General features: G+C 42.0%; 1 protein-coding gene across 2 annotated transcripts in view; it reads right to left on the bottom strand.

Annotated features, from left to right (window-relative positions):
- Positions 1–26,783, bottom strand: part of hgfac (HGF activator) — a 34,780-nt gene extending 7,997 nt beyond the window's left edge. Inside the window, exons 1-11 of one of the 2 annotated variants that reach the window (XM_082152048.1) lie at positions 26,351–26,783; positions 26,137–26,200; positions 25,885–25,978; positions 12,969–13,042; positions 11,154–11,294; positions 9,587–9,718; positions 9,383–9,493; positions 8,733–8,907; positions 5,424–5,521; positions 3,093–3,333; positions 2,879–3,018 (exon numbers count right to left, since the gene is read on the bottom strand). In XM_082152048.1, the coding sequence (XP_082008174.1) occupies positions 2,879–3,018; positions 3,093–3,333; positions 5,424–5,521; positions 8,733–8,907; positions 9,383–9,493; positions 9,587–9,718; positions 11,154–11,294; positions 12,969–13,042; positions 25,885–25,978; positions 26,137–26,200; positions 26,351–26,485 (1,405 nt within the window). In that variant the 5' untranslated portion in view covers positions 26,486–26,783. The remainder of the gene's footprint in view (positions 1–2,878; positions 3,019–3,092; positions 3,334–5,423; positions 5,522–8,732; positions 8,908–9,382; positions 9,494–9,586; positions 9,719–11,153; positions 11,295–12,968; positions 13,043–25,884; positions 25,979–26,136; positions 26,201–26,350) is intronic. The other variant, XM_082152049.1, reaches the window with a different exon arrangement.
- Between the last annotated feature and the right edge of the window lie 1,010 nt (positions 26,784–27,793).

Genomic DNA, 27,793 nt, shown 5'->3' with positions numbered 1-27,793 from the left:
ATGTTTTACACGCATTTCCTTGGAAACTTTAAAAATCACAATTTGAATTTCCTCTGAAAAGTCATAAGTTTATTAAAAGCAAAAAATATTTTTTGCAGTGTACATATCAGCATTAATGAGAGCAAAGGAATAAAGTGTAAATGTAAGACAAACTAAAGAGTAACTATAAAGTATGTGTGTAGTTTTTCTACGTTGTGAACATAATGTCCCCAGAAAGGTACAGTAGTAATACCAGAATTGTATTGATCTTGTGGGGGCATTTTTGGTCCATGAGGAAAACAGCTGATAAATCATACTAAGTGCTGTTTTTTTTTTTTAATGCAGAAAGTTTTCTGTGATGGGTAGGTTTAGGGGTAGGGTTAGGTGTGTGTGTGTGTGTGTGTGTGTGTGTGTGTGTAGACTCTCATTAATATTTTTTGGAGTCACAAATTATCAGGATTAAAGTCACAAATTAAATACTCAGGATTGCTTTTCTCATAATTCAATAAAATTATGAAAACTGATTTGTCACTGAATTGTCTTTGTCAGCCACATTTTACCACACATGGTACTTTTCATTAATAAGGTACAAAACCTGGCATTAAACTCTATTAAAAAAAGACCATTAAGCTCTTATCAAAAAAAAGTTGATAAGAGCTGTTTTAATTTTTGCAATATTTAATTTATAAATAGCTTTTTTTGCAACAAAAATGAAATAAACATTCAAATGGAATTGACAAATGCTTAAATTGTAAATAAATAAAAAATAACAGTGTTGGCCAATTTAGACTAAAGAGTTCTTCACCGTAGGTGAGGGTGATGATGACATCGCCGCTCAACCACACACCCCAGCCAGCGTCGTCACCACATCGACTGGATCCGTTTCAGTGGCTACTTTGTCAGATCCAATCCGGTCTTCAGAGTCCGCTCCACTACGCTCTTTGGAGTCCGCTCCAGGACTTCACACTTCACACAGAGCCTAGTCCGGAGGCTGAGCTTCTTCACGTCATGCCTGCCGAGGCCAAGCATCTTCACGTAATGCCTGCCGAACCCGAGCTTCTTCACGTCATGCCTGCCGAGCCCGAGCTTCTTTACGTCAGGCCTGCCACCGGATCGGTCTCCGGGCATCCAGGACTGATGTCCAGCGTGACAGATCCACCGCTCATGTCAGCGCGATCGGCCAGAATGGCCACTGTCACAACCGATCCAGAGTCTCGTCCCACTGAGACCACCCTTCAAGAGTCTCGTCCCGCTGAGACCACCTTTCCAGAGTCTCATCCCGCCGAGATCACCCTTCCAGAGTCTCGTCCCCAGATGGCCTCAGCAAAGATGGCTGTCGCCACACCCCCTGAGCCCTTAGTGACTGCAACACTGGCCATTATGGTCACAGCCATGTGGTGTGTGTGGGCCGCGCACACATATGAGCCAGTGTCTGTTCCTGAGTCTGTTCCTGAGTCTTTTCCTGAATTCCCACCCAACCTCCCTTTCCCGCCACCTCTCATCATCCAGCCGTCATACTCCTCTCCTCTGCCTCCTGTCAGCCCCATCACTCGCCCTCTACACGCCAGTGGAATGGTGGGCTCGCTGAGGGGCTTCCAGTCCTCAGCACCATCTTGGACAGTGGATGCCTAGGATTCTACTCCAGCCACCGCGTCCAGGATTCCACATCGACCCATCAGCCCACTGGCTCACCCTTGGCTCCTTCATTTTCGCCGTGGCCCATCAGTTCACCAGTTCCGCCAGGCTCCCTCGTCCCCCCGGATCCGCCTTGGTCGCTCGTCGACCTACCCTCACCTCTGGACAGCACTCCTCTGGCTACGCCCCGTCCCTTCGTCTCCCCGGCTCCATTGGACTCCTCACTTCCTTCTGCTCCTCCTTGGTCCTCAGTCCCTCTGTCTCCACCACACCCTTCTGTGTCCCCGTCTACACCTCAGTCGCCCGAGCCAGCGGCTTCCCTGTGTCCCTCTGAACCCTCTGCTCCACCATGGCCCGGTGAACTTCCGTCTCCTCCGTGTCATCCTTCCCATCGGTTCCGCCTCTGTCCGTCATCGCCCTAAAACCTCCTGCCCTTCAGCCTCCATGGCTCCTCCCTCCATCGGCTCCACTATGGATCATCCATCCCTCTGGACCTATCACCTCTCAACCAAACCCTTCTTCTCCTGATAGTCTGCCTGCCTTCTCCAGCCCTTCGCCCACTCCTGTTGCCAGCCCTCCGCCTGCTCCTCTTCCTCCTCTCAAACCCCCACCTTCATCTCTCGTTACGGCGCGAGGACGCGGGGACAGGTGTGTTCTGTCACAGTGGTGTTTGGGTTAGTTTGTTGTCTTTTGGACTTGTCTGCTTGTATTCACATGTCACGTGTCATCTTCACTGTCATTATCAGTTCAGCTGTATCACCTGTTTAGTCAGTCATCGATCATCTGTATCACCTGTGTTCTGTTAATCAGTTTCATCTGTGTTTGTATTTAAGTTCCGTCTGTTCAGTCAGTCTTTGTCCGATCTCAGTTATATTTAGTGTGTGTTGCTGCCTGTTCTGCTGTCCTGTGTTTAATTACCATTAAACCTTCGTTTTGGAAATATATCCTCGTATATTCCCCGTGACAGTTAGGTTTCGGTATCTTTGTAGAGATTCTCTATTCAATGATGTTTATACTGTACAAACTCTATTTTCTATCCCCCTACACTAACCCTACCCCTAAACCTACTCATCACAGAAAACTTTCTGCATTTTCAAATAAGCATCATTTAGTATGTTTATTATTCCATTTCCCTCGTGACTGGCTGGTCCCCCTTGTGGGGACATTTGGTCCTCACAATGTAAGTTAAACAAGTACACACACATGCAGGACATTGCTTGTAAATTTGTAATGATGTTAAAGTTTTTGTATTTGGAGTCCTCACCAATATCATTTAAGGTCGGCTGGAACTGAGTATAATGGGGGTACAAAATATAGTCCTCAACACCAAACGTCCTGGTGTTCGGGCCAGTGTCGTTAAAGTAATGCTGGCCAAGAACAACCCGAATCTGTGACCGCAACGGACTGAGAAAGAGAGTTAGAATAAAGTAAAAATTTCATAAATGCAAATACATATAAACACACAGACACACACATACTTGCGCAGGAAGCAGTGAGCCGCGGATACGATCCAGCAGCCGGAAACCAGCGTTCCCGCGCAGAACTCATCTCTGATGTACAATGCTGCCATCCAGGGGTGAGCGCCAGGCAATGCGGACGTCCCACCCAGGATACGACCCCGACCGATCCGTTTCTTGTGCCTCTTCCCACACACCGGTGTCCTGGCAGGGGTGCGGGACGGCCGTGGTACAGCAGCCATGACAGGACCTCTGCGGGAAGCTGACAGCAGGAACAGAGAGAATATTAAATTAAAATAATCCAAACACACATGAACAAGTATATTGAATATAAGTCATCAAGAAATATAAATTGGCCATTCTTGTTTATTATGGATATTGCAGTATTTATTATAAATTATGTATTGGTGCACATCTTTTTTTAATTATTTTTTTATGAGCCCTCGTATTCTTTAATCAAAATAGCTTTCCATCCATCTTTCAGCACCATCTCTTCTCTGATGACGTGTTTACTGGCGCAAGGGCAGGACAACATGTCAATCACATGAATCCACCAATAGAAAACTACAACTATCAACTAAGGTCCAATCAATTCCCCATGGACAAAATCAAGTCCCATGCTATGTCACAATAGGGAAGAAAAGACTGTCGCAACTTCTGTTTAATGCCGACTTTATAAGAAACTGCATCAAAAAGATTTGTCTTAGCATTTGAGCTTTTGTCAGCAGTTTTTCCATCAGCTAAGAAAAAGGAAATCTGCAAATATGACACCAATTAAATAGAATCAATAGGACTATGCACAGGCGTAATTTCCTATGAGGACAGGGGGGACATGCGATTATGTTTTGTCCAGCTTTAACGCGTTAAAATATTTAACGCAATTAAAGCAGCATCCGTTTTTTCTGTCATCCTTTAGCTAGGGTTATATGATCATGCTCTTATTCACACATTATTTTAATCAAGGCATCAGTAGCTATATTAATATCAGTGATACTGGTCTTCATTCATAAAAAGATGCCATTAAACAATTATTTAAAAATACTGTCTTTGTTGTTTCTACATTATAGTGGAAATTGCGTCTCACATTATTTAATTTTTTTTACACACAAAACATTAATGGCTAACATTTTTTACTTTATAAAATGATTCTCTAAAGTCTTGGTGATCAGCCCCTATTAAACAATAAAGAAAGTAAGACATCTTTTTCTTATACATAGTTTAGTAGCCCACTATTCTTTTTGGCAGAACTTATCATTATAATCACATTATGATTTTGTATCACCATAGTCCCTAAATGTATGTAAATGCAGGAAATGGGATTCAAATCGAAAACATTTTCCCCCGATTTTGTGTCCCCCCCTCTTCTCAAACCAAAGTTACACCCTTGGGCCTATGTATACTGAATGAAACCATATATAAATGAGTCATTAAAAAATAATAAAAATTAGGATTAAGGGATTATACACAGATGATCTATAGATGATCTGTTTGCGCTACATACAGTACACTACTGTTTTTAATGCTTTTAAAAGAAGTCTCTTGTGCTCACCAAAGCTGCATTTATTTGATCAAACAGTGAAAAATTATTACGAATTAAACTAACTGTTTGTCTATTGTAATATATTGTAAAATGTAATTTATTCCTGTGATGCAAAACTGAATTTTCAGCATCATTACTCCAGTCTTCAGTGTCACATGATCCTTCAGAAATCATTGTAATATGCTAATCATCTGATTTGCTGTTCAAGAAAAAATTATAAATTATTATCACTGTTGAAAACAGTTGTGCTGCCATGTCACAACCATGATATATTTTCGTTTTTGAGGGCCCTTTTCATGAGTAGGAAGAACAGCATTTATTTGAAACAGAAATCTTTTGTAACATTACAAATGTCTTTACTGTCACTTTTGATCAATTGAATGTGACCTTGTGCATTGTGCAAAAAGAACAAAGATCTTACTGACCCCAAACGTTTGATCAGCAGAGAAAATATATTATAAGAATGAATAGGTAACAGTAAGAGCAGCTTGCTTTAACATGTTTGTCGCTAATCACTCGTGTCCCTCATATCTGTGAAAGAGTCAAGGTTAATAAAATCCATAACATATTCAGGGTGTTCCAGGTACATGATGTCAAGTGCTCATGACCAATAAACCTATTGCTTCAGGCAACACTGGTTTAGATTTCCTCGTCCCACGCCTGGAAGAATGCCAGTGAGAATTCTACAGAATTTTTAGGAAGCTTTATCACTATTTTACTTCTCATGTACAACTATTTTTGAGTATTCAAGAATATTCTGGAGAAGCTGAAGGAATTGTTGCTCTTGTGTGTGCATGTGCAGTTGTACTAACATGGTTGTTTTGAGCAGGGCTGGATGTCGCAGTACTCCCAGGAAATGGCTCTCTCCGTCATTGTGTAACACCATGGCAGCTTATCTTGATCAGGGTTCCTGCCATATGAAGTCACATGGAAAATTTCAGACTGTACAACATCAATGCTTTCTGCAAAATCAAATCAAATTATATCTATATTAAACACAGAATTACTAGATTTTTACATTTTCAGGAGATGACATGAGTGGCACTTGCACATACTGTGATAATGACACTGTTGTGGCTGGTTGCCAGGGTGTTGCTATGTGGTGCTCGCTAAAGTGTTCCGAAGGGTTGTTAGGGCATTGCTATGTGGTTGCTAGGGTGCTCTGCGTGGTTGCTAGGTGCTTGCATGTGATCTTTTGGTCTCTGGAATTTGTGAAAATTGTACGTCCGATTGTTTAGAAAAGTAAGCACACAGTTACGTAGAAGTATAATTCTACCCTTTATACTTTAGCAGACTTATTGAAATAATATACTTTAGCAGAATATACTTAAGTGTGAACTGAATGCAATGTTTTCAGACACTTAATTGCATATTAATGGCAATGAAATGAAAATGTTTTTTTAAAAGTATTTAAATTTATATTAAATGCAATTAGCAGAACTTAAAGGTGCTTTTTGAGCAAATTAGGTAGGACTTAAGTACATCTTAATTTGTAATTTCATAATTCTATTGTCTTTGAAATATGGTTAAAGTTACTGCTGAATGTACTGACAAGCATTTATGGTAAACTAAAATATACTTTAATGTAATTTCTATTGAAACCGGTGTGTCAGGTATTTATATTTATATATATATATATATATATATATATGTATATATATATATATATATATATATATATATACACACATTTGCAATGATAAAGTTGTGTAACGACTGAGACAAGTCAGACACAAGTATTAGTTGGCCAGCAGCCATATCACCCTGTAGCCCAAGACTGGTTGCCCACTGAAGCTAAGCAGGGCTGAGCCTGTTTAGTACCTGGATGGGAGACCTCCTGGGAAAACCAGGTTGCTGCTGGAAGAGGTGTTAGTGAGGCCAGTAGGGGGTGCTCACCCTGTGGTCTGTGTGGGTCCTAATGCCCCAGTATAGTGATGGGGACACTATACTGCCAAAAAAGAGCACCGTCCTTCGGATGAGACGTTAAACCGAGGTCCTGACTCTCTGTGGTCATTAAAAATCCCAGGATGTCCTTCGAAAAAGAGTAGGGGTGTAACCCCGGCATCCTGGCCAAATTTGCCCCTTGGCCTCTGTCCATCATGGTCTCCTAATCATCCCCATATACTGATTGGCTTCATCGCTCTGTCTCCTCTCCACCAGTAAGCTGGTGTGTGGTGGGCGTTCTGGCGCAATATGGCTGCCGTCGCATCATCCAAGTGGATGCTGCACATTGGTGGTGGTTGAGGAGATTCCCCCCTTCTATGTAAAGCGCTTTGAGGTCTCAGAAAAAGCACTATATAAATGTAACAAATTATTATTATTATTATTAATTAGTTAGTTTAACAAATGATAATGAACAAATGAAATGAACAAAATAACTCACTCTGGGATCTGTGGCCCCATCCCCCCAAACAGGGCGAGAAGGTCTTGGTTACCATAACCACAATCAGATAAGTAGGTTTTATGACTCTTAGCAATGTGAACAGGGCCCTGCTACAAAACCTACAGATATTAGAACAGACTTTCCTGCATTCATTTATCGATGAACTGATTAACATGAAATTAACATGCATTCCAGAACATTTTGTGAATGATTTATTGTCTTGTGTTGTGTCTTTTAATTCTATTATCTGTTGATACTATTATCTCTTTGATACTATGTACTTTATTATAGAACCAACAGTCAACGTAACCTCACGCATACCATGTTTGGTCTCTATAAATTGGTACTTTGAAGATCAAAATGATTGTGTACATGATCTGCCGATAGCTGTGCAACATATTAGTATTACAAAAATCTTTCTTAGTTTCGTCATCAGACACCAATCCAGCTGCCAATGCAAATGAGCACGCTTAGAACAAAGACTCATAAATCCTCCCCACAGAGGAAACTCCTGCGCAGAAATTCCCCCTTTCTAATGGGTTGAGCCAGCCCGGCAAGGTGTGACCTTTGTCAAGCTTTAAAAGGCCTCTTCGCTAGCCCTTCCCTCTCTTCTCTTCCGGCCTCAACTGCTGCTTCTGCTGATACTGATACATTTGACACTCACGGACCCATCAACGAACTCAATTTTCAACCACTTCAAGAATTGTCCACTGCACCGACCATGCAAGTATCCATTTAATGAGGTGCTCTGAAAATGATAAGCTGATGGTTCTTTTCGTGGTTAAATAGATCTTTTCCATAGTTCCATTTCCTGCTTCCGGTTCCATATCACTCACCATTTTACCCATGCATGTATGTATGTATGTATGTATGAATGTATGTATGTATGTTTGTTTAGTTTAGTTAATAAAACTTGTGCTCAACATGTATTTGGTTCTGATTCTCTGCTTGCAACAAAGTCCCTTTTGCGATCTTGATCTTGTTACATGCTCTAAGGTCTAAGCACTGTACATGCTAAGAAATCATTATTTTTCGGTGGCCATGAAAGATATGCTTTTCTTAGAATAAATGAATAATCAAAAGAGTTTGTTGGAACTGATTAATTGATTGTAATATTAATTTAGCTACCTCGAGTTAATCCAATTAACTGACCCAAATATTAATAACTAATCATAATTGATCATTATGAGTTATTATTAATATTTCCCCTTTGGGCTAATTTGTTACAGTTGCAATTTAGTAATTTTTTTATATATTAACTTTAAATATAAGATTGAATAACACACTACATTATACAATTATAATCAAGTACTTTATGTGTTTTAGTATGTTAGTCAACACATTAAAATAAGTGTACTTTAAAGCATGTCAAATGTTTACTAAAACACAATGACATAAATGTAGGCTACTGTAAATTAAATATTTTTATTTGATATGATTAGAAAATGCACTTTAGTAAGTACATTAAAAGTGTACTTAGGTGTGTTAAGAAACAGTCATCAAAGTGTCTCCCCAAAATCTCTTCAAGTACACTTAAATAGCATTTTATTTTATTAATATTATATTACCAGCAAATATAATATTTTAAATATATACTTTTAATGCTTGGAGTGCACTACAAGTGCACATTCAACACAAGTGCACTTTTTAAAGTTACCTTTGCTTTATTATAAAAGGTAAATCTTCAGCACTTTACTATAATGACAAGCATGATGAGACTGTAAATGTAAGCAGTCACCTGCAGAAAGCATGTTCTCCGAGACCCCTGAGGGGGGCGCTGTCCACTGTATCTACTGTCAGCTCACTGAACAACAGATCTGAGTTCCACGGCAGGCAGGATGATCCAGAGACGGTGGCATTGGCTACACCACGATACTGTGCACCTGAATCACGGTAACACTGCTCTCGTGGGTCTGATGACACACAGGGAAAGTTTATTAATAAAAGATTATTAGAATATTTATACTGAATTTGCATGTGTGTTAATAGAGTGGTTCAGAGATGACAACGAAACCCAGAAGACTAATTCACCCCTGACTCCTTCAAGATTTTCCTATGGGGTTTTATAATGTTTGGATTCTACAATGTAAACTGCACACACTCTCAACCCCACACTGTCTTTTAGTTACTTATTAGAAACATACAACATACGTTTTCAAAAATAAACTGCTTCAAAATTTGTGTTTCCAGTATGGATGAGTGTAATTTACATGTTTGTCTCCTGGTAAACCCTACATTATGGGGACAAAATATCCCTAAAAATATGGCAAAATCCTAGGGGTAGGGTTAGTGTAGGGGGGATAGAACAGTTTGTAAAGTATAAAAATCATTATTTCTAAGAGAAATCCCCATAAAACATGGAAACCAGGTGTGTGTGTGTGTACTCACTGATGTTACAGTATTGTCCAATATATCCAGATTTACACCCACACACCTCTTCACCAGTGGCCTCAATCATTCTACAGACTCCGTCATTTTCACAGAGATTTTGCAAACACACTACATACACACAAAAAAAGAACAATGTTCAAAAGGAAAAAGCAGTAGCTCCAGGGGATCAGGTGTCGGTACTGTAGTTTCAGTGTGTCATACCCGTGTAACGTGCACGCTCACAGCTGACCTCCCCATCGAGGCACGTGCACAGCTCTACGCTTCGCTGGTAGATCCGTCCCCACGATTCTCCAATGTCAAAGTGCTTCAGATGCAGCGGCTCATAGCACTTCTCTACAAAACAATCCCTGAGCTGTCAGAAAACCAAACACTCTCGACTCCTCCACCAATCAGATCAACCCTGAAGTAACAACTCCACCAATATCAAATAACAGACAAAAGAAGAGACACAAAAACTTCACGGTACACAGGACATGTGATAGTGTTAAAGATGAGACATTTTCAAAACATAAAAGAGAGCATGGCATGAATGGAGAAACGAGTGACGTAATGCTCGAAAAAAGAAAGCTCTAATACACACACGCACACACACGCGCTTAATTACTTAGGCCTACATGAGAACAGATCGTTCACTATTATTGTTAATTACTGATACACTAATTAACATTAATGAGGATTTTATTCTCAGTTTCACAGGAATAAAAGAATTAAACAAGACTTTTTTTTTTTTTTCTGCTCCTGAGACATTCTGAAAGTTATTGGACGTTTTCATAGAAAAGTGAATATTTTTTAGCTCTAAAGATATCGATTCCCCTTGTGAAATAGAAGTACACTTTAGCATACATTTAAAGAGTGCTTATAATGGACATAATTAAATATTAAAATTTTTATTATTTCAATTATAAGCACTCTTTAAATGTATGCTAAAGTGTACTTCTATTTCACAAGGGGAATCAATATCTTTAGAGCTAAAAAATATTCACTTTTCTATGAAAATGTACAGTAACTTTCAGAAGTAAATATGTCTCAGGAGCAGCAAAAAAAAATGATTGTTTAATTCTTGCGATCTCAGTGAAACTGAGAATAAAATCTTTAATATACATTAATGTTCAGTTAATTGCATTTAATATACATTTAGAGTGTTTTATTGACCCACTTAAGTAGAACTTCTAAGTCCTTCCCACTTAAGTAGTTACATCTTTACATGTAATTTCATAATTACTTCTATTGTCTATGCAACATGGTTAAAGTGTACTCCTGAATGTATTGACAAGCTGAAATAACATTTAATGTAATTTCTATTGAAACTATTTCTGTCATGTATTTTACTATATTTGTAGTTACACATTTGTAATGATGATTATGCAGTTTAGTACATTTAAAATAAATGTACATGTTTAAAACACAACAAAGCATTAATAAAACATAAGAAGTGCACTTTTTAAACATGTACTTAAGTGTTAAAAAACATGAAAATTAATAATTTTTTAAGTACACTTAAGTGGCCTTTTATTTCATTATTATTATATTATCTGCAAAATTACTTTTAAGATTTGTAGTACACCATAAGAGCACATTCAATACAATTAAGCACACTTCTTTTTCACAAGGGATCACGTGAAGCTTTTAAAACAATATCCCAGCAGGTCAATGAATTTGCTCCACTCCACTCATGATTGTGCCATTCGAGTGGCAATTAATAACCATAATCACACTGAAATTATCATTTCATTATGTGAATATGGCCACTTCACTGTGTTTCACTCACTTTTTTCACACAGCGCTCCAGTAAAGCCATCAGGACACACACAATCAAATGAGTCCAGGTGAGCGTTCGTGGCACAAACACCCCCATTCAAACATGGGTTTTGCCGGCAGAGTCTCAGACCCTGACGTGGAGGAAGAATCCCTGAGGAGCGAATGAGATAAACAAAGAAAAACTTGCTTATCATCATGATGGCAGGACTGATTCATTATGCAGCTGATTTTGCTCATTTCTCAAACCTTGAATGAGTCAACGAGTCATATACAGTATCTGTTTTCCAAATCATAAACAATGTTGTAGCAAATGCAGTCCGCATTACGCTCATGATTACTGAACAGTTATATGTGCATGTAGATACAGTACAGAAGCATTTCTGCCAATTTGAACTTACTTACACAGAACTTTTTTGGCCAAGTGAATTCAATTTAATTAATAATTAAGCTTAAAAATGTCTTGTACAGGGAACCAAATAAGCCAGAACTGCCATTAGTGACCCTTCAAAAAACCAGAGCATGATGTGAGCATATACACAGACAGTGTCTTTGAACCAGAGCACCCGCTTGAAAACAAACTCTGTAAATCTGCTGTTATAAACAGAGGTCTGCGTCTTACAAACAAAGCGTGTCATTTATGCATTAACATAAACACCACTCTCTGAAAGTAAAACATCCTGGTCAACCCCCAGTTTCAGCTATTAATCCATCCACAAGCGAGAAACGTTCACATGACTGCAGGCTAAAGCTGGGTGTTATACATTATACATTTAATGATTTTGTAAGCAATATAAAATGAAGCAACATTGTGAATATCACAATGAATTTAAATCAGTTTTTATTGGCCATTAAGTTTCTTTAAAAAGCCATTAAACTAGTTTGGAGTATGAGAGCATTAAAACAGATTAATTCACTTCCATGCAGTGTTTTGGTATTGTTAATTTAAGTTAAAACAAATAAACATCAAATATAATAAAAAATAAAAAAAATATTATTTCAGCTTTATTTAGGTTTTAAGTTAAGTTTTAAATATCTATGGCCTGGTTTCACAGACAGGGTTTAGATTAAGCCAGGATTAGGCCTTAGTTCAATTAGGACATTTAAGTAGCTTTTATAAACATGCCTTAGGAAAATATAAAAATAAAAGCTAATTCAAAAAAGTTGGTAACACTTTAAAAGTTGGTTTAATTCGTTAACATTAGTTAATGTATTAACTAACATGAACTAACAATGAACAATACATTTGTTACAGTTATTAATCTTTGTTCATGTTAGTTCACATCGTATTAACTAATGTTAACAAATACAACATTTCATTTTAATAATGTAGTAAATGTTGAAATTAACATTAACTAAGATTAATAACTGCAGTAGAAGTATTGTTCATTCTTGGTTCATGTTAACTAAAGTAGTTAAAGTGTTACCAAAATTTGTATTTCAGTGATTTGATTCATCCCTCTGATTTAATTTGCATCAGCACTCAAACATTTTCACGGAAGTCTCTGCATGGTATTTTTAGTATATTAAAATGCTTGTGTAGAGATATTTGTAGGTAAATATCACTGATTATAACTATTTACTGTTATATGCATACAAATTTCGTTATTGCTTCATTTAGTTAATAATTGTGAACGACATGAATTGTGAACATTAAATATTTTGATTTTACTTGGCAACAAATTGACTGTTTGGTTCCTCTGGTTGAAAAAAAAAAATCTGATCAACTACAGTCAATGAGATATCTAATATCGTCAAAAGGCTAATGCAAAATCGTTTGACTTTTGACAAGACAGTTTACATGGGAGAGAAAAAAATGATTTCTTACCATTAAACAGCCGTGTGGGTGAACTGCAGTATCCCCACTTCTGGTCACGGTCAAAGTTGTGTGTTAGAGAACACCTGCAAGTCAAACCAAAAACACAATGATCATGACACGCATCTGAACTATTCAAGACTTGCGTAAAGCTCAAACAGACGGAATCTGAAATAGTGGTGCAAATCTGAATGGGTCATTTACTGTACAGCTCTACCAACATGTACATGTTGCATGAAATTCCCCTAATCGTAACAAACATGAACAAGAATAAGAAAGGTAAAAGAAGATATGTCTACAATAAATATGAGTTTACTTGTAATGAAGATGAACAGTGTCTACCATCAATAATGTCTTTTAAATGTTCCCTGTTAATTATTGGTTGTTGAGTCCATGGAAAATTTGTCATTTTTTTATTTACCATCATTTCATTGTCACATGTAGATCAAACACGCGGGAAAAAAAAGAGAAAGAACAAAGTTCTTTAATAGTCCAAGATGCAGGGGTAAGGGAGCAAACACTGCACAATAACATAAGCAATACTGGACAAAGAAACACGGGAAACTGAGGGTTTAACATGGTGATTGACCGAAACAGAACAGGTGTGAAGGAACCGAGGGAAATAACTAATGATCAGGGACACAGACAAACAGAGCAAACAAAGAGCAAACTAGACTAAAGTGAACCTACATGTTACAGTTGTACCAAACCTAGTCGTAGATATTTCATAACAACTTTGTATCATATTGGCCACCCTTGTGAAAAATAATTGTGCATAACTATATTGAATGTGCACTTGTAGTGTACCGGTACTTCAAATCTTAAAAGTACAGTATTTTTGAAAAAACTACAGATAATAAAATGTCAATAAAATAAAAGGCTACTTAAAGGGATACTCCACTTTTTGGGGAAATAGGCTCATTTTACAACTCCCCCAGAGTTAAACAGTTGAGTCTTACCGTTTTCGAATCCATTCAGCCGAACTCCGGGTCTGGCGGTACCACTTTTAGCATAGCTTAGCATAGATCATTGAATCGGACAGGACCATTAGCATCTCTCTCAAAAAAATGACCAAAGAGTTTCGATATTTTTCCTATTTAAAATTTGACTCTTCTGTAGTTACATCGTGTACTAAGACCGACGGAAAATGAAAAGTTGCGATTTTCTAGGCTGATATGGCTAGGAACTATACTCTCATTCCTGCGTAATAATCAAGAAACTTTGCTGCCGTACCATGAGTCCAGCAGGCGTAATGATATGACGCAGCGCCTGAAAATAGTCCCCAGCTCGGTAACTTCCAACGTGACCGGGGGTGCTTCTCAATTCTTATTTGTGCATCCTCGTTTCCTTTCCCCGCTTCCTTTCCTCGCGTCTCAGCTCCACCCCCTGTAGGATGCAAGGAAAGGCTGCAAGGAAAAGACGCGAGGACGGAGGGATCAAATGAAAGCTTTTTTTATACATTGGAATACTTGATCATTCGAGCGTTACTTCACCGCATCATCAGCAGCGCTCAGAGGATCTACCTTATGTTGTTGAAGTTTGTTTATTTAAGAAATTCATAATCAATATTAATAAAGCAAGATACCCTGTTGAAATATGTGAGATGTGTGGTTTATATAAACTGCAAAGGTAAAGTATAAATCAAAATTATTGTGACCAATGTGAAGGGGGAGGAGAATTTATACGTGCATCACGTTTTAGTCGATAAAACTCTTCTGCATAGGATACACCTGTGTATCCACGCTCATGACTCCTCAGGAAGCCTCCTTACTCCTCGATCCTCGACTCCTCGTGGTGCAGTTAGAGAATTGAGATGTCCTTTAAGATGGCTGTGCTCGATCGGTTTCCGGGTCATAGGATGGAGGACGGAGGAGAGAGGAGACGAGGAGGGATATTGAGAAGTACCCCGGGACTAAGTTTGTCTAACCTATTAGACCTATTTTCAGGCGCTGCGTCATATCAACGCCTGCTGGACTCATGGTACAGCAGCAAAGTTTCTTGATTAAGTACGCAGGAATGAGAGTATAGTTCCTAGCCATATCAGCCTAGAAAATCGCAGTAAATGTCACGGTTTGAGTTCGGTTGTTCACATTTAGAGTTTGTTTTCAATCATGTCTGTGTTTAGTGTGTTAATTGGTTATGTCTTCCCATGTTCCCTACCTGTTTGTCACCATGGTCACTGATTGCTTTGTATTATGTCCAGGTGTCTTGTCAATTATCTAGTAAGTTTCTCCCTCTGTTTGCTGTGTATTTAAGCCCTGTGTTTAGTCCTGTCTAGTTGTCTGTTATTGAAGCGTTTTCCCAGGTTGTTATGTTACGTTACTATTTCATAGTCAAGAGTATTTTGTTTCTAGTTCTTTGTTTAATAAACCGTTTACTGCTGCACCTAGGTTCTGCGATCTTTATTACCTGCAACTGATTGTGACAGTAAGCTAGATTGATATTAAAATATCATATTAATTAATGCTGGATGATTTGTGTTGCTAAATTGCTGATTTCTCTGGATTTAAAGATTATTGGAAACATTTGGGATAATGTAAGAACACAAGTCAACAAAATATATTACACTGTTCTGGTGGTTTTTGGATATTTTAATAAAAAAATCTTACATTTTGTGCCTTGACTATGTACCATGACTATGTTTTTTTGTACCATGACTATGTTTAAAAAGTGCACTTTGTTGTGATTTAAAGAAGTACACTAATTTTGATGTGTTTAACATAATGGCACATTTAATTAACTGGGTACTTGATTATAAGTTTGTGTTATGTAATATTCAAATTAGTACTAACTTGAAACGTCATCATTAAAAATGTGTGATTACAAATAGATTTAAATACAGGAAACAAAGTATTCTAAAATGTACTTGTTCACCACGGTCAAAGTCCAAAACGTACAAAAAAAGCACAATATAAGTAGCCCATTTAAAGGACAAGTTCGGTATTCTACACTTAAAGCCCTGTTTTCAGATCGTTTCTGATGAAATAGAACGGTTAAGATTGAAATTTGGACACATGCTGCTGGCCCGAGACTTTTCGGTTTCTGTGGTAGCACCCCCCCACCTCCACAATGGCTGCATAGGTGCACTGGAACAATCCTTCCTAAAACACATTAAACTTTCGTTTGCAAAGACGTGAAACTCACCGAGTGGTCAGGGGTGTTCACTGATATGCTCACACAAAAATCGCTGCAAAAGATGCTTTCCAACAGGTGTTTTACCATTCGTTGTAAAACTGTGGACCTATTTTTCCAAACGCCTCACACCCGTACATTCTTCCGTTGAGAGCTTGAATAATAGACACTCCAGCCCGGCGGTGGAGTAATACCGTACCTCACAGCACATCCAATACAAGTCAATGGAGTTGGACAAAAACTACGATAAAACCTGTTGGAAAGCATCTTTTGCAGCAATTTTTGTGTGAGCATATCAGTGAACACCCCTGACCACTCGGTGAGTTTCACGTCTTTGTAAACGAAAGTTTAATCTTAACTGTTCTATTTCATCAGAAACGATCTGAAAACAGGGCTTTAAGTGTAAAATACTGAACTTGTCCTTTAACACATGTCTGCTAGATTTTCTGAGCTTTTGTGTAATGTAGCAGACTGACCAAAAAACGTAATCGGTTACTAACGTAACCTCGGTTCTCTCTAGAAGAGGGAACGAGTATTGCGTAAGTTAGCTTACGCTACGGGTAAAGTCATCTTTTCTCGAGATATGAAGCCAAAAAATTATCCTTAATTTTTATTAATTGTCAACGCAGTGCAGCAGCTAGCAGACCTAGAGCAGGCTATCTAGCGCGCTCATTGGCTGCTCCGCGGCAACTGCAGCAGCCTACCAGTGAGCCTGGCGTGACGTCGCGCCCTCACGCGTCACAGCCCGCCAGAATGGGAGTGGCTTAGCGTATAAAAGGAAGGCTCGGAGGCTGATACCCTGGTTTTCGTCGACTGAAGCGAAATGAGGTCGTGGCGCGAGCACGGCGGGTTACGCAATACTCGTTCCCTCTTCTAGAGATAACCGAGGTTACGTTAGTAACCGATTACGGGAACCCCTTGTCAACGCCGTGCGCGCCCAGCATCCACTACATGAGTCCCAGGGGAAGCCCGGGGAACACTGATAAGTGGGAAACAGGTGGCCGACAGAGTGGGCCAGCACATGTTCATAAGCACACATTAGGGGGTGTAGAGCGGCTCGGCCGGTCTATACAGATACTGACACAACCCTTTCTAGTGCAGCTCAACCAGGAGAGCTAAATCGAGTAAGTAGCCCGCGCACAAAAGTCTGGGCAGGGCATACACATGACTTAGACTGATAGAAGTTTAGCCTGCAGGGCGGGAACTTCCAGGTTATACAAGCTAACAAATGTAGAGGGGGAGGCCCAACCTGCCGCTGTACAAATGTCATGAATGGAAATCCCGCTGGACCAAGCCCACGATGAGGCCATGCCTCTGGTGGAATGAGCCCGGATGCCCAAAGGGCACTGCAGGTTTCTGGACGCATAAGCTGCCGCAATAGCGTCCACTATCCATCTGGACAGACTGTGTTTCGAGGCGGTGAGACCCTTGGTGCGCCCTCCAAACGAAACGAAAAGCTGCTCTGAGCGCCTGAAAGCGGCGGAGCGCGTGACGTAATTCCTCAGAGCCCTGACAGGGCAGAGGAGGTTACTATCAACCTCGCTGCCGAATGCCGGTAGGGCTGAGAGGGAAATGACCTGCGCTCTGATAGGAGTGACCATCACCTTGGGGACGTAACCATGTCTCGGTTTGAGAATGACTATTGAGTCATTAGGTCCGAACTCAAGACACGCCGCGTTAACTGATAACGCGTGCAAGTCACCCACGCGTTTAACTGAAGACGGAGCTATCAGAAAAACGGTTTTGAACGTGAGGTATTTCAGATCCACAGTGTCCAAAGGTTCGAAGGGATAAGCTTTCAGGGCCTCTAGGACCAAAGACAAATCCCAAATCGAAACCGAGGGGGGCCGCGGGGGATTCATCCTCCTGGCTCCTCTGAGGAAGCGGATGATGAATTCATTCCTTCCTAATGCGCGGCCGCGCGCTGAGTCGGCGAACGCTGCAATAGCCGCAACATAAACTTTGAGCGTGGAAGCGTTTCTCTGATCCTCCCGATCACCTGAGGTAACAGCGAGATCGGGGGAAAAGCGTACAGCGGGACGCTGGGCCAGGCTTGGGCCAGCGCGTCCTCGCTCTTCGAGAAGAATATCGGGCAGTTTCGCTCTGCCGAAAAGGCGCCATAGAAGCTGGACCGTCTGGTGGTGCAGAGACCATTCCCCGGGGGGAACGTTGTCTCTGGACAGTCTGTCTGGGCCGTCGTTCAGGTGACCGGGCAATGCGCGGCTCTCAGCGAGCGCAGTGAGCCCTGAGCCCAAACGAGGAGGCGTTCCGCCAGTGCGCAGAGGATTTTGGATCTAATCCCGCCCTGACGGTTCACGTAGGACACCACTGACATGTTGTCTGTGCGAACTAGTACATGGTGTCCTCACAGGTATGGGAGAAAATGTTTCAGTGCATTCTTGACCGCTAGCATCTCCCGACAGTTTATGTGAAGGCATTTCTCCCGGTCTGACCAGAGGCCATAGACTCGAGAAGCGCTCCACAACCTAGGTTGGAGGCGTCTGTCGAGATCGTTTTCCGGTGCGAGATAACTCCCATTGTAACTCCCCGTTGGTACCATCCGGCTGCCAGCCAGGGCTGCAGGGCTGAGACGCAGCCCTGATTCACACTGACTCGCGAGCCGCCGGCAATCCACGCTCTGCGGGGCGCTCTCGCTCTCAGCCAGTGCTGAAGCGGGCGCATGTGCAGTAAGCCCAGCTGAAGCACCGCTGCAGCTGAAGCCATGTGGCCCAACATGTTTTCAGGGGGAAACACCTGCCTTTCTGAAAAGACGCGGAGAGATGTCGAATACGGCGCGCGCGCTGTGTCGACAGTCTGGCCGTCATAGCCACCGAGTCCAGCTCTATTCCCAAAAAAGAGATTGACTGACTGGGTATTAATGAGCTCTTGGTCCAGTTGACCGAGAGACCCAAGCTTTTCAGATGGCTGAGAAGCGCTAGTCTGTGGGATATGAGTTCTTCCTCTGACTGCGCTAGAATCAACCAGTCTTCCAAATAGTTCAGAATTCGCATGCCCTGTGTTCTCAGGGGAGCGAGGGCCGAGTCCATGCACTTCGTGAACGTACGGGGTGCTAAAGACAGGCCGAACGGGAGGACGGTGTATTGATATACCTGACCGTCGAAGGCGAATCTCAAGAATGGCCTGTGACGGGGTATAATCTGAATCTGAAAGTATGCGTCTTTCAGATCGAGAGAAATAAACCAGTCCCTCGGGCGGATTTGCGCGAGGATTTGTCTGGTTGTGAGCATTTTGAACGGCCGTCTCATGAGAGCTTTGTTGTATATCTAATATGGGTCTGAGAGCTCCGTCCTTCTTGGGAACGAGGAAATAAGGCTGTAAAAGCCTGTCTCGGTCAGAGAAGGATGCACTCGTTCTATCGCCCCCTTGCACAATAGTTTCGCTATTTCAGTATGAAGCAGATGGGCTGCTTCTGTATTCACTCTCGTCTCGGTCCGTGCTCGAAAACGCGGGGGACGGCGAGCGAACTGCAGCGAATAGCCCCGTTTCACAATGTTCAGCACCCATTCTGACACGCCCGGGATAGCTTCCCACGCTTCCGCATGCATAGCTAGGGGTCGAATGGCCTCTGGGTCCCGGCCGCTGCACTGCGCGGGATAGGGAACTCGTAGCAGAGGAATTTGCGCGGTGCGCGTGCTGTCGATGCTGGGGAACGGGAGCTCGCTGATAGCGATAACTGGCTGGACAGCACTCAATGACTCGGTCACTTGGGACGGAGAACGTTTTGCAGTGAGAAACCCGTGACGCGAGAGCGGCGTGGGTGTTAATGTGTTTATCAGTAAGTGTGAGCGCTTGTGGGCGGGCACAGGGCTTACATTCATAACACGGCCAGTGTTGGGGAGCTTTATGTGATCTAACCCCCGGGGCAGCTGTGTGACAGAGCGGGCAGTGGGTAGGTGTGAGCACTGACTCGTGGGCACAATTCCTACGCTTATCACTCGAGCGGCGCGTGCCCGCTTTGTGAGAGTGAGCTCTGTGAGAGACACAGGGGAGATCGTGCTTGTGTGTAGGGGTGAGCACTGGGCTGTGGGCACATTTCCTACACTCAAAACACCGTCGGTGTGAGCCAAATAACCAGAATTAATACTCTTTTTCAGATTTCTCTGGGTCGCTGTGCGAACGGCGTTTGTGTGCAGGCGAGCGAGTTGTGTAACTGACTCGTTGGCTGCAAAATACATATCTGCAGTCGCCTTTTTAGGTGACTGACAGCGCGAAATGCTTTGAAGGCTCAAATGTTTAGACTCATAATTACTCGAGCACCATCATGTGAGCGGGAGGGTGTGAGGGGTGGGTTCATGTGAGAAGCTGGCCGCGAGCTCGGAGCAGCGAACAGCATAAAACACTTTTTTTTCTTTTTTTTTTTTTCGCCAGAGCCGGAATCGAACACGGGTCTCTGGCACGAAAGCCTAAGATTCTGCCACTAAGCCACAGGGGGAGAATATATAAGCTATCGGTTCGTGCGAGCATATGATAGAGAACAGGCTCGTTTACTGCAATATTAATATTTCCAGCCGCCTGAACTCAGAGGGGACTGAGACATGTGTGAGAATTGGAGATTGGCCCGGCCTCAGCGGGGCTACAAACACTCTCTCTCCTCCTTTCACCGGTGAGTGAGGCACGCGGGGTGCTGAACATTGCTCATGACCGTCCGCTCTGACATCCCTTGAGAACGGCGCAGTTTGCGCGGCACAAGCAAAGGGAGAGAGCGCGGGAAGCGGGGCGAGTAGCCAGAGAGCGTCATCATGTTTTGCAGGCGTGCGTGTACTATAACAGGCTCGTTTACTGCAGTATTGATATTACCAGTCGCCTGAACTTGGGAGGGGACTGAAAACTATGAGAGACATGGCGGTCAGTCAAGCTTTGGCGGGACTCACACACTCTCGTTTCTCCTTTCGCCAGTGAGTGACGGGCGCGGGGGCGGTAGCTTTCTTGTAACGTAAAGAAAAACTAGCCCCGTGACCGTCCGCTTCTGCGATCCCTTGTGAGCGGCACGGTCTGCGCGGCTCGAGCAGAGGGAGAGAGTGCGGGAAGAGGGGCGAGTAGCCAGAGAGCGTCATCATGTTTGCAGGCATGCGTGTACTGTAACAGGCTCGTTTACTGCAGTATTGATATTTCCAGTAGCCTGAACTTAGGAGGGGACTGAGAAATATGTGTGAAATGGATGTGAAACACTCTTTTCTCCTTTCGCCGGGAGACGGGCGCGGGGTAGCTTTCTTGTAACGTAAAGAAAAACTAGCCCCGTGACCGTACGCTTCTGCAATCCCTTGTGAGCGGCGCAGTTTGCGCGGCTCGAACAGAGGGAGAGAGCGAGCCCCGTAATCGTCCGCATCTCTGACATCCCTTGTGAACGGCACAGTTGCGCGGCTCGAACAGAGGGAGAGAGAGAGCGGGGAGTGGTGCGAGGCATTTGAAACAACGCCTCGTAGGAAATTTCTCTTTTAGAAGCGAGCGGCGAACACACACAGCAGTAAAAGGATATGACGCCGGATAGCGTAGCAGGCACGGATGGCTGAAGGCGGCGAAGAATCGTCCGGCTTCCTCAGGCGCTGTCCTCTGCTTGCTCTGTCGCTTGCTTCGACGGCGGCGGCTTCTCTCAGAGATCCAGCGATGCAGAGAGCTTCGCTGAAGAGACGAAAATCAGGGTATCAGCCTCCAAGCCTTCCTTTTATATGCTAAGCCACTCCCATTCTGGCGGGCTGTGACGCGTGAGGGTGTGACGTCACGCCAGGCTCACTGGTAGGCTGCTGCAGTTGTCGCGGAGCAGCCAATGAGCGCGCTAAATAGCCTGCTCTAGGTCTGCTAGCTGCTGCACTGCGTTGACAATGAATAAAAATTAAGGATAATTTTTTGGTTTCATATCTCGAGAAAAGATGTCTTTACCCGTAGCGTAAGCTAACTTACGCAATACGAGAGAACCTCTCGTAAGAGAACCCAGAATTTAAGCCCCAAATGAATCACTGTTTTGTTCTGTTTCAATTAACTTTTTGTTTGTATATCAGCGATAAATTGCGAGCAGCGTAACGATTCTTCAAAATTCTCCTTTTGAATTCCATTGAAAAGACAAAAAAAAAAAAAAGAGAAACTTTACAATAAGGTCTAATTTGTTAATGCATTAACTGCCCATTGAATTCAGTGCTAGAGTTCCTGCAGAATCATTTTTCTGCTGGTCTATCTTCCTCCACACTGCTAGGTCTGCGTGGTGGCCATAGCTGCCTTCCACACACCTCTAGGCAATAGGTCTTTGGTAAGACACCATTTGATCACTCGTTTCCTTCATGGGACTTTGAAGAGGTTGAGGCCTGCGGTCCATGTAAGAATTCCAGTTCTGGAAGGGTTGTCCCTGGCACCTTGGACTCAATTTCAGAGAAATTCCTAATTTTAAAAGATGGCTTTTCTGTTAGTTATTACATCCCTTAAGAAGGTAGGACACTTTCTGCTTCAGTTCACCCAGCCGGGGTACCCCAGCAGGTACTTCCAAGCAGACCATTAGCAAATGGATTGTGGAGGCTATTGTGGCAAGTGGCGGTGCTGAGCAGGTCGGGTAGCAAAGGAGTGGTGACCGCAGATGACTGCCCGAGGCGGTGGTGCTGGAGCGATTGAACAGCAGGTGGGACGGAGAACTCGCTGCCGTGCTCCTGGGTCGAGGAGGGGTGGCTGCCATCTGAGAGGGAGCGTAGGAGTCGCTCCCATTCGCTGTGGCCGGAGTCTGCTGCCGTCCACCATGATGGGGGCGGAGCAGGGAACATGGACTCGCTGCCAACTGCCCTCAACTGGAGGAGCCAATCGGCATCCGCCAGGAGGTGGAGGGGCGTCGAGCCGCCCCCCAACGGATGTCCAGTACCATCACATGGCACACAAGTGCGGGTCTCTTAGCTGGTTGAGGACAGAGCGGATTTTTTCTCTCTTTTCCTATCTCCCCTCTCTCCCCTCTGTCCCCACTCTGTGACTTGCCTTTGGTTGTGAGAGCCCAATCTACTATGAGTATGGAAGCTTCAAAAGTTTTACTGTCAGGAATTTCCCTCCAAGACGTATGTGATGTTGCAGGAGTGGTCTTCCCCGTACACATTTATACAATTTTGTAGCCTGGACTATACACCAGGGTCTCAGGTGCTCTTGTCCAAAGTTGTTCATGAAGAGCTTCACACAAGGACAGGCATTTGTCAGTTTGGCGCAGTGGGTATTTCGTTCCCCATAGCGTCAACATCAGATGCAGTGTGGAGTTCCCTCGAAAGGGAACATCTCATGGTTCCATGAGAAGGGATTAAGATGCTGCATCTCTCTGCCATACTTCCTGCATGCCTTTGAACTGCTTGCTTCAGCCAACCAGAAGCTAACGGTGCTTTGTTCCAGGTATCTTTATTGCTTCCATGGTACTTCTTCATCACTAAATGGCAATAATGGCGAACAAACTGCAAAACGATTCTTCAAAATTCTCCTTTTGGGTTCCACAGAAAGAAATTATAGCACATGGGTTTGGAAGAATATGAAATTATGTACTAAACTGGCAGATTTTTCAGTTCTTGGCCTTGCTTGAAGCAAATCTCACAAACAGTGTCTCATAACACTCAGCCACAAGCAAATTTTAATGGAGTAAAACTCACTCAAGAGTTGATCCATATGGAGATCTGCACACACTTGTTCAGCTGCAATGACATTAATTACCGTGCCGCCTCTTTGATCTTTCATCACGGCCCTGATCTCTCTGCCTGATAAAACTCACTCTTTCTCAATGTTTATAACGGTTTATCACATCGGTATGTGTAGTCATCTGCTCCACTCAATGACAGAGGAAACATAAAGAGCAGCGGCGAGACAAAAGATCATTTTTAGCAAACAGAGTAGTATAGTCACTGGGTTTGGTAAAGGTTACTCAAGATGAAGAGGAGTTTGCACTTACAGATTAAATCAGAATTAGGGCTGGGTTATGAGTTTTGGTTAATGGTACAATGTGGTTTAAACTCGTTCAGGATGTGGGTTTGGATTCGTAAGGACATGGATATGGGTTGGCTAAGTAACTGGTTTAAGACGGGTAACTATCAGGGCGTAGTTGTTTAAAATAAATTAAGGCAATACTTCACAGTAGGCCTTATTTGTTAGGTTAGGGATAATGTACATCCAGCCAGTTGTTATCGCAGAATAAACACTGATAAGGTGATCAGGACCCTGAGGCGAAGCAGAGGGGTTTATACTGCTAAAACTGCTTATGCCACATAATAAGTAGATAATTAGACACAAAATATTTACTTGAGTTGAAATATTTTATTCGTTTTTTAAATGCAAAGTTTCCGCGAAGAAGGCAGTTGCACGTTCAAACTAGACATATATTTAAGGGATAAGGCACAGTCATACCACTTATTACACAGCATTTCACCACATAAATAATTATGGGGATAAGAGATATTGATTTGAGATTAAACTGTTTTAAAATCGTACCTGTTTGTTATCTCATAATCCATTACAGCGTAGAAAACAATTGTTGCAAAATTGTCAGCAGCTGCACTTGTATGAAACAAGAAGAGAGCAAGTCTGCGATACCCGGATAACATAATTAAATAATTGTACACAAAATATTGGTTTAAGTTTTAATATTTTATTAGCTCACCAAACGCAAACCTTCCACGAAGAAATACCGCTTCTAGCAAGCATATATAGCTGACTATATTTACCCGGATGAGCCTGCCAGCTTTTACAGTTTTTACAGTTTTTACCGGCTCTATTATCAGGGAATAACATACCGCAGGATGGAGCGTTCATTCAGAATCAAGTATTCCACAGAGCCGTGTGATAACATTAGTTAATGCATTAGCTAACATGAACTAACAATGAGAAACATATAACTACATTTTTATTTTTTGTTAATGTTAGTTAATAAAAATATAATTGATCATTGTTTGTTCGTGTTAGCTCACAGTGCATTAACTAATGTTAGTAAATATTGTGATTAACATGAACTAAGATTATTAAATGCTGTAGAAGTATTCATTACTAGATAATGTTAACTAATGTAGTTAACTAATGTTAACAAATGAAACCTTATTGTTAAGTTGATTGGATTTCGGCTATCGAATTGCATCAAATCTTGAAAATGGATTGTTCAAAAGAAAGAAAGAAAAAAATATTCTGAAATTGAATTGGATCATGTAATCCAGATTGGTTTTGTCATTCAAAACATTCAGTACGACCAGGATAACTTTGATCCAAACAATCACGATTATACTGATTCCATCAGATGGGGTGGATTCCGTGTGGATTTCAGAAACAAAATGCAGTTAAATTTAAAAATTGGTTCTCATTTGAACTGGTTAAGGATGTGTGTTTAAACCAGATCAAACCAGATCTTTGGTTATCCCAAACCTAGTAGACACTAACTTAGCACATACCAGATCCTCAGAAGTTACGTTTTAGACCTAAGATTGATCTCAGTTATGATCTGATTACAGGTTATGCTGATTTGTTGTTCAAATCTGTAGAATGGTACTAATCATGGAGCTGAGAGGACTACAATATTATTGGTAACCGAACAGATCAAATTAGACAAACTCTTTAATAAAATAAACGCATTCTATGCATGCAGATTCTTTGTGGGTCTGGTTACAATTTAGGCATCTGGGTATGAGTAGTTGTATTGGGGTTTGAGATCACTTTGGCATTTAGGCTGCTAAAGTTAAAGTAAGATTTGAGGTTTGATGGTCAGTGGATTGAGGGTTATTTCTCTGTCGAAGTGAATGGTTGAGGGGCACTGAATCTGTACAAAGTTTGCATGTGTGTTAGCACTTACCAGGCCTGCTTGGAGTTCTTAGAGATACACTGCTGATAAATTGTCCCAGCAAAGCGAAAAGGAAACTTGCACTCTTTGCCATCTGTTGTGAGAACTAAAACACACACACACACACACACACACACACACACACACACACACACACACACACACACACACACACACACACACACACACACCCAAACCCATGAAGCAACAGTAATTAGAAACAGAAACTATGAGGACTGATATCAATTTAAGAGCAGTTCATACCTTTCTGAGTTACAGCATTAGACTGTCCAGACACTAACATTTCAATACCAGGTGGCTGCTTGCGCTTTAAGAGAGAGAGAGAGAGAGAGAGAGAGAGAGAGAGAGAGAGAGAGAGAGAGAGAGAGAGAGAGAGAGAGAGAGAGAGAGAGAGAGAGATTTTCCAATATGTATCCCAAATAACTTGCATTCAGCAAAACTCATATGGGACACTCACCGATCTAGCACACTGCAAACGGGGCAATAAAATAAGACATGACAGCAGCAGAAGAACAAACTCTCGACGAGTCAGAACTGGAGAAAACACAGAAGAATCCAAGCAAGAAATTTGTGAACGAGGTGTTCTCCGCATGGCAGATCTTTGGACAAATTTCCCCGGGAATGAAGTCAATAAACTCAGAGAGTTTCCGTACCAAACGCAAGTGTCATCTGTAGGATTCCTCCATTATATCCCGGGGCGATGGATGCGTAAAAGCTCACCGCAGGAAAAGACCTCTTCAAGGGAGTTCCCACGAGAAAAGCCTGTGATTACACCTGGCGGAGTGGCCAGACCCAGCCCAGCACGAGCCTGTGATGTAATACCGATCCTCATGCTTTGATTTAGGGGTTGTTGTCAGTGACAACGGAATCCACCCACAAGTGATGTTGCGCTGCTAGAGACACGCGGAATACCTGATGAGAGTTTTGCGCGTCACCGCCGCGTTGATGAATGCAGTTAATCATTCATAGACCGAAACTACCTTCAGAGTGAAAGGTTGGAATTCCTCCGCATTTGTGTGCATAGCGGAAAACATTAAAATAAGAGCAATTCATGAGAAACAGATCAATATTGGCTAGTATAGTAGTAAAAATAACAACAACAATAATAATAATAATAGTAGGCTATTAATAATATAATAAGAAGAAGAAGAACATATAGTAGCCTATGAGCTAAATACGAGCAAAATAGAAGCTTTCCACATCAGAATGAGCTAAAATAGGCCAAATAATAAAATAACATAATTACGAAATTGATGTTTAAAAACAAACCCCATTTAAAACACAATAGCATAAACTTAGCCTACTAAGGGATAATGTAGAGCGAGGCGGTTGTTATAGCGAATACAACCCCTACAGGCTGATCAGGATGAGTGTGTTTTAAGTAATTAAAACGTAATTTTTATGTTAATTTTAAAAAACGAAAGTAATTGTGTTTTAAATGGGGTTTGTTATCCCACTTATCACTGCAGGCAGCACACACTTATTTACTGTCTCAGGAATAGCACAGGGCAAATCATTCAAAGTCGTGAAGATGTGAGGAAATGTATTTACTCTGCATTGAGGGAGAGTCTGGGTGTGACAGTGTTTTGAAGTGAAAGTCAAAGGATGAAAAAAAAAAAGCTCTTAAAGCTTGCCGTCTGGTCTTTGTGCTTAAAGTTACCACTTTGCTTGCTTGGTTTGCTCTCTGCCAAAAACGGTGGGATTTAAAGCAGTGACGTCACTGATAGCTCAGCCCCACCCACTGAAGTTCAACACCTATCTTTTTGGATCGAAGGTCACATCACATGGATGGAACATATAGCAGTTGCAGAGTGTGAGATGATCTGGTCACAGCAGCAGTTGTGTCAAAGTCAAAATATGAGTTTATGTAAGATTTCAAGCGTTCTATTACTATAATTGT

This window comes from Leuciscus leuciscus (genome assembly GCF_965113295.1).
Source record: "Leuciscus leuciscus genome assembly, chromosome: 2".
In the NCBI taxonomy this organism is placed as follows: domain Eukaryota; kingdom Metazoa; phylum Chordata; class Actinopteri; order Cypriniformes; family Leuciscidae; genus Leuciscus; species Leuciscus leuciscus.
The sequence above is the reverse complement of the archived record's forward strand: the minus strand, read 5'-3'. Positions and strand labels throughout refer to the sequence as shown.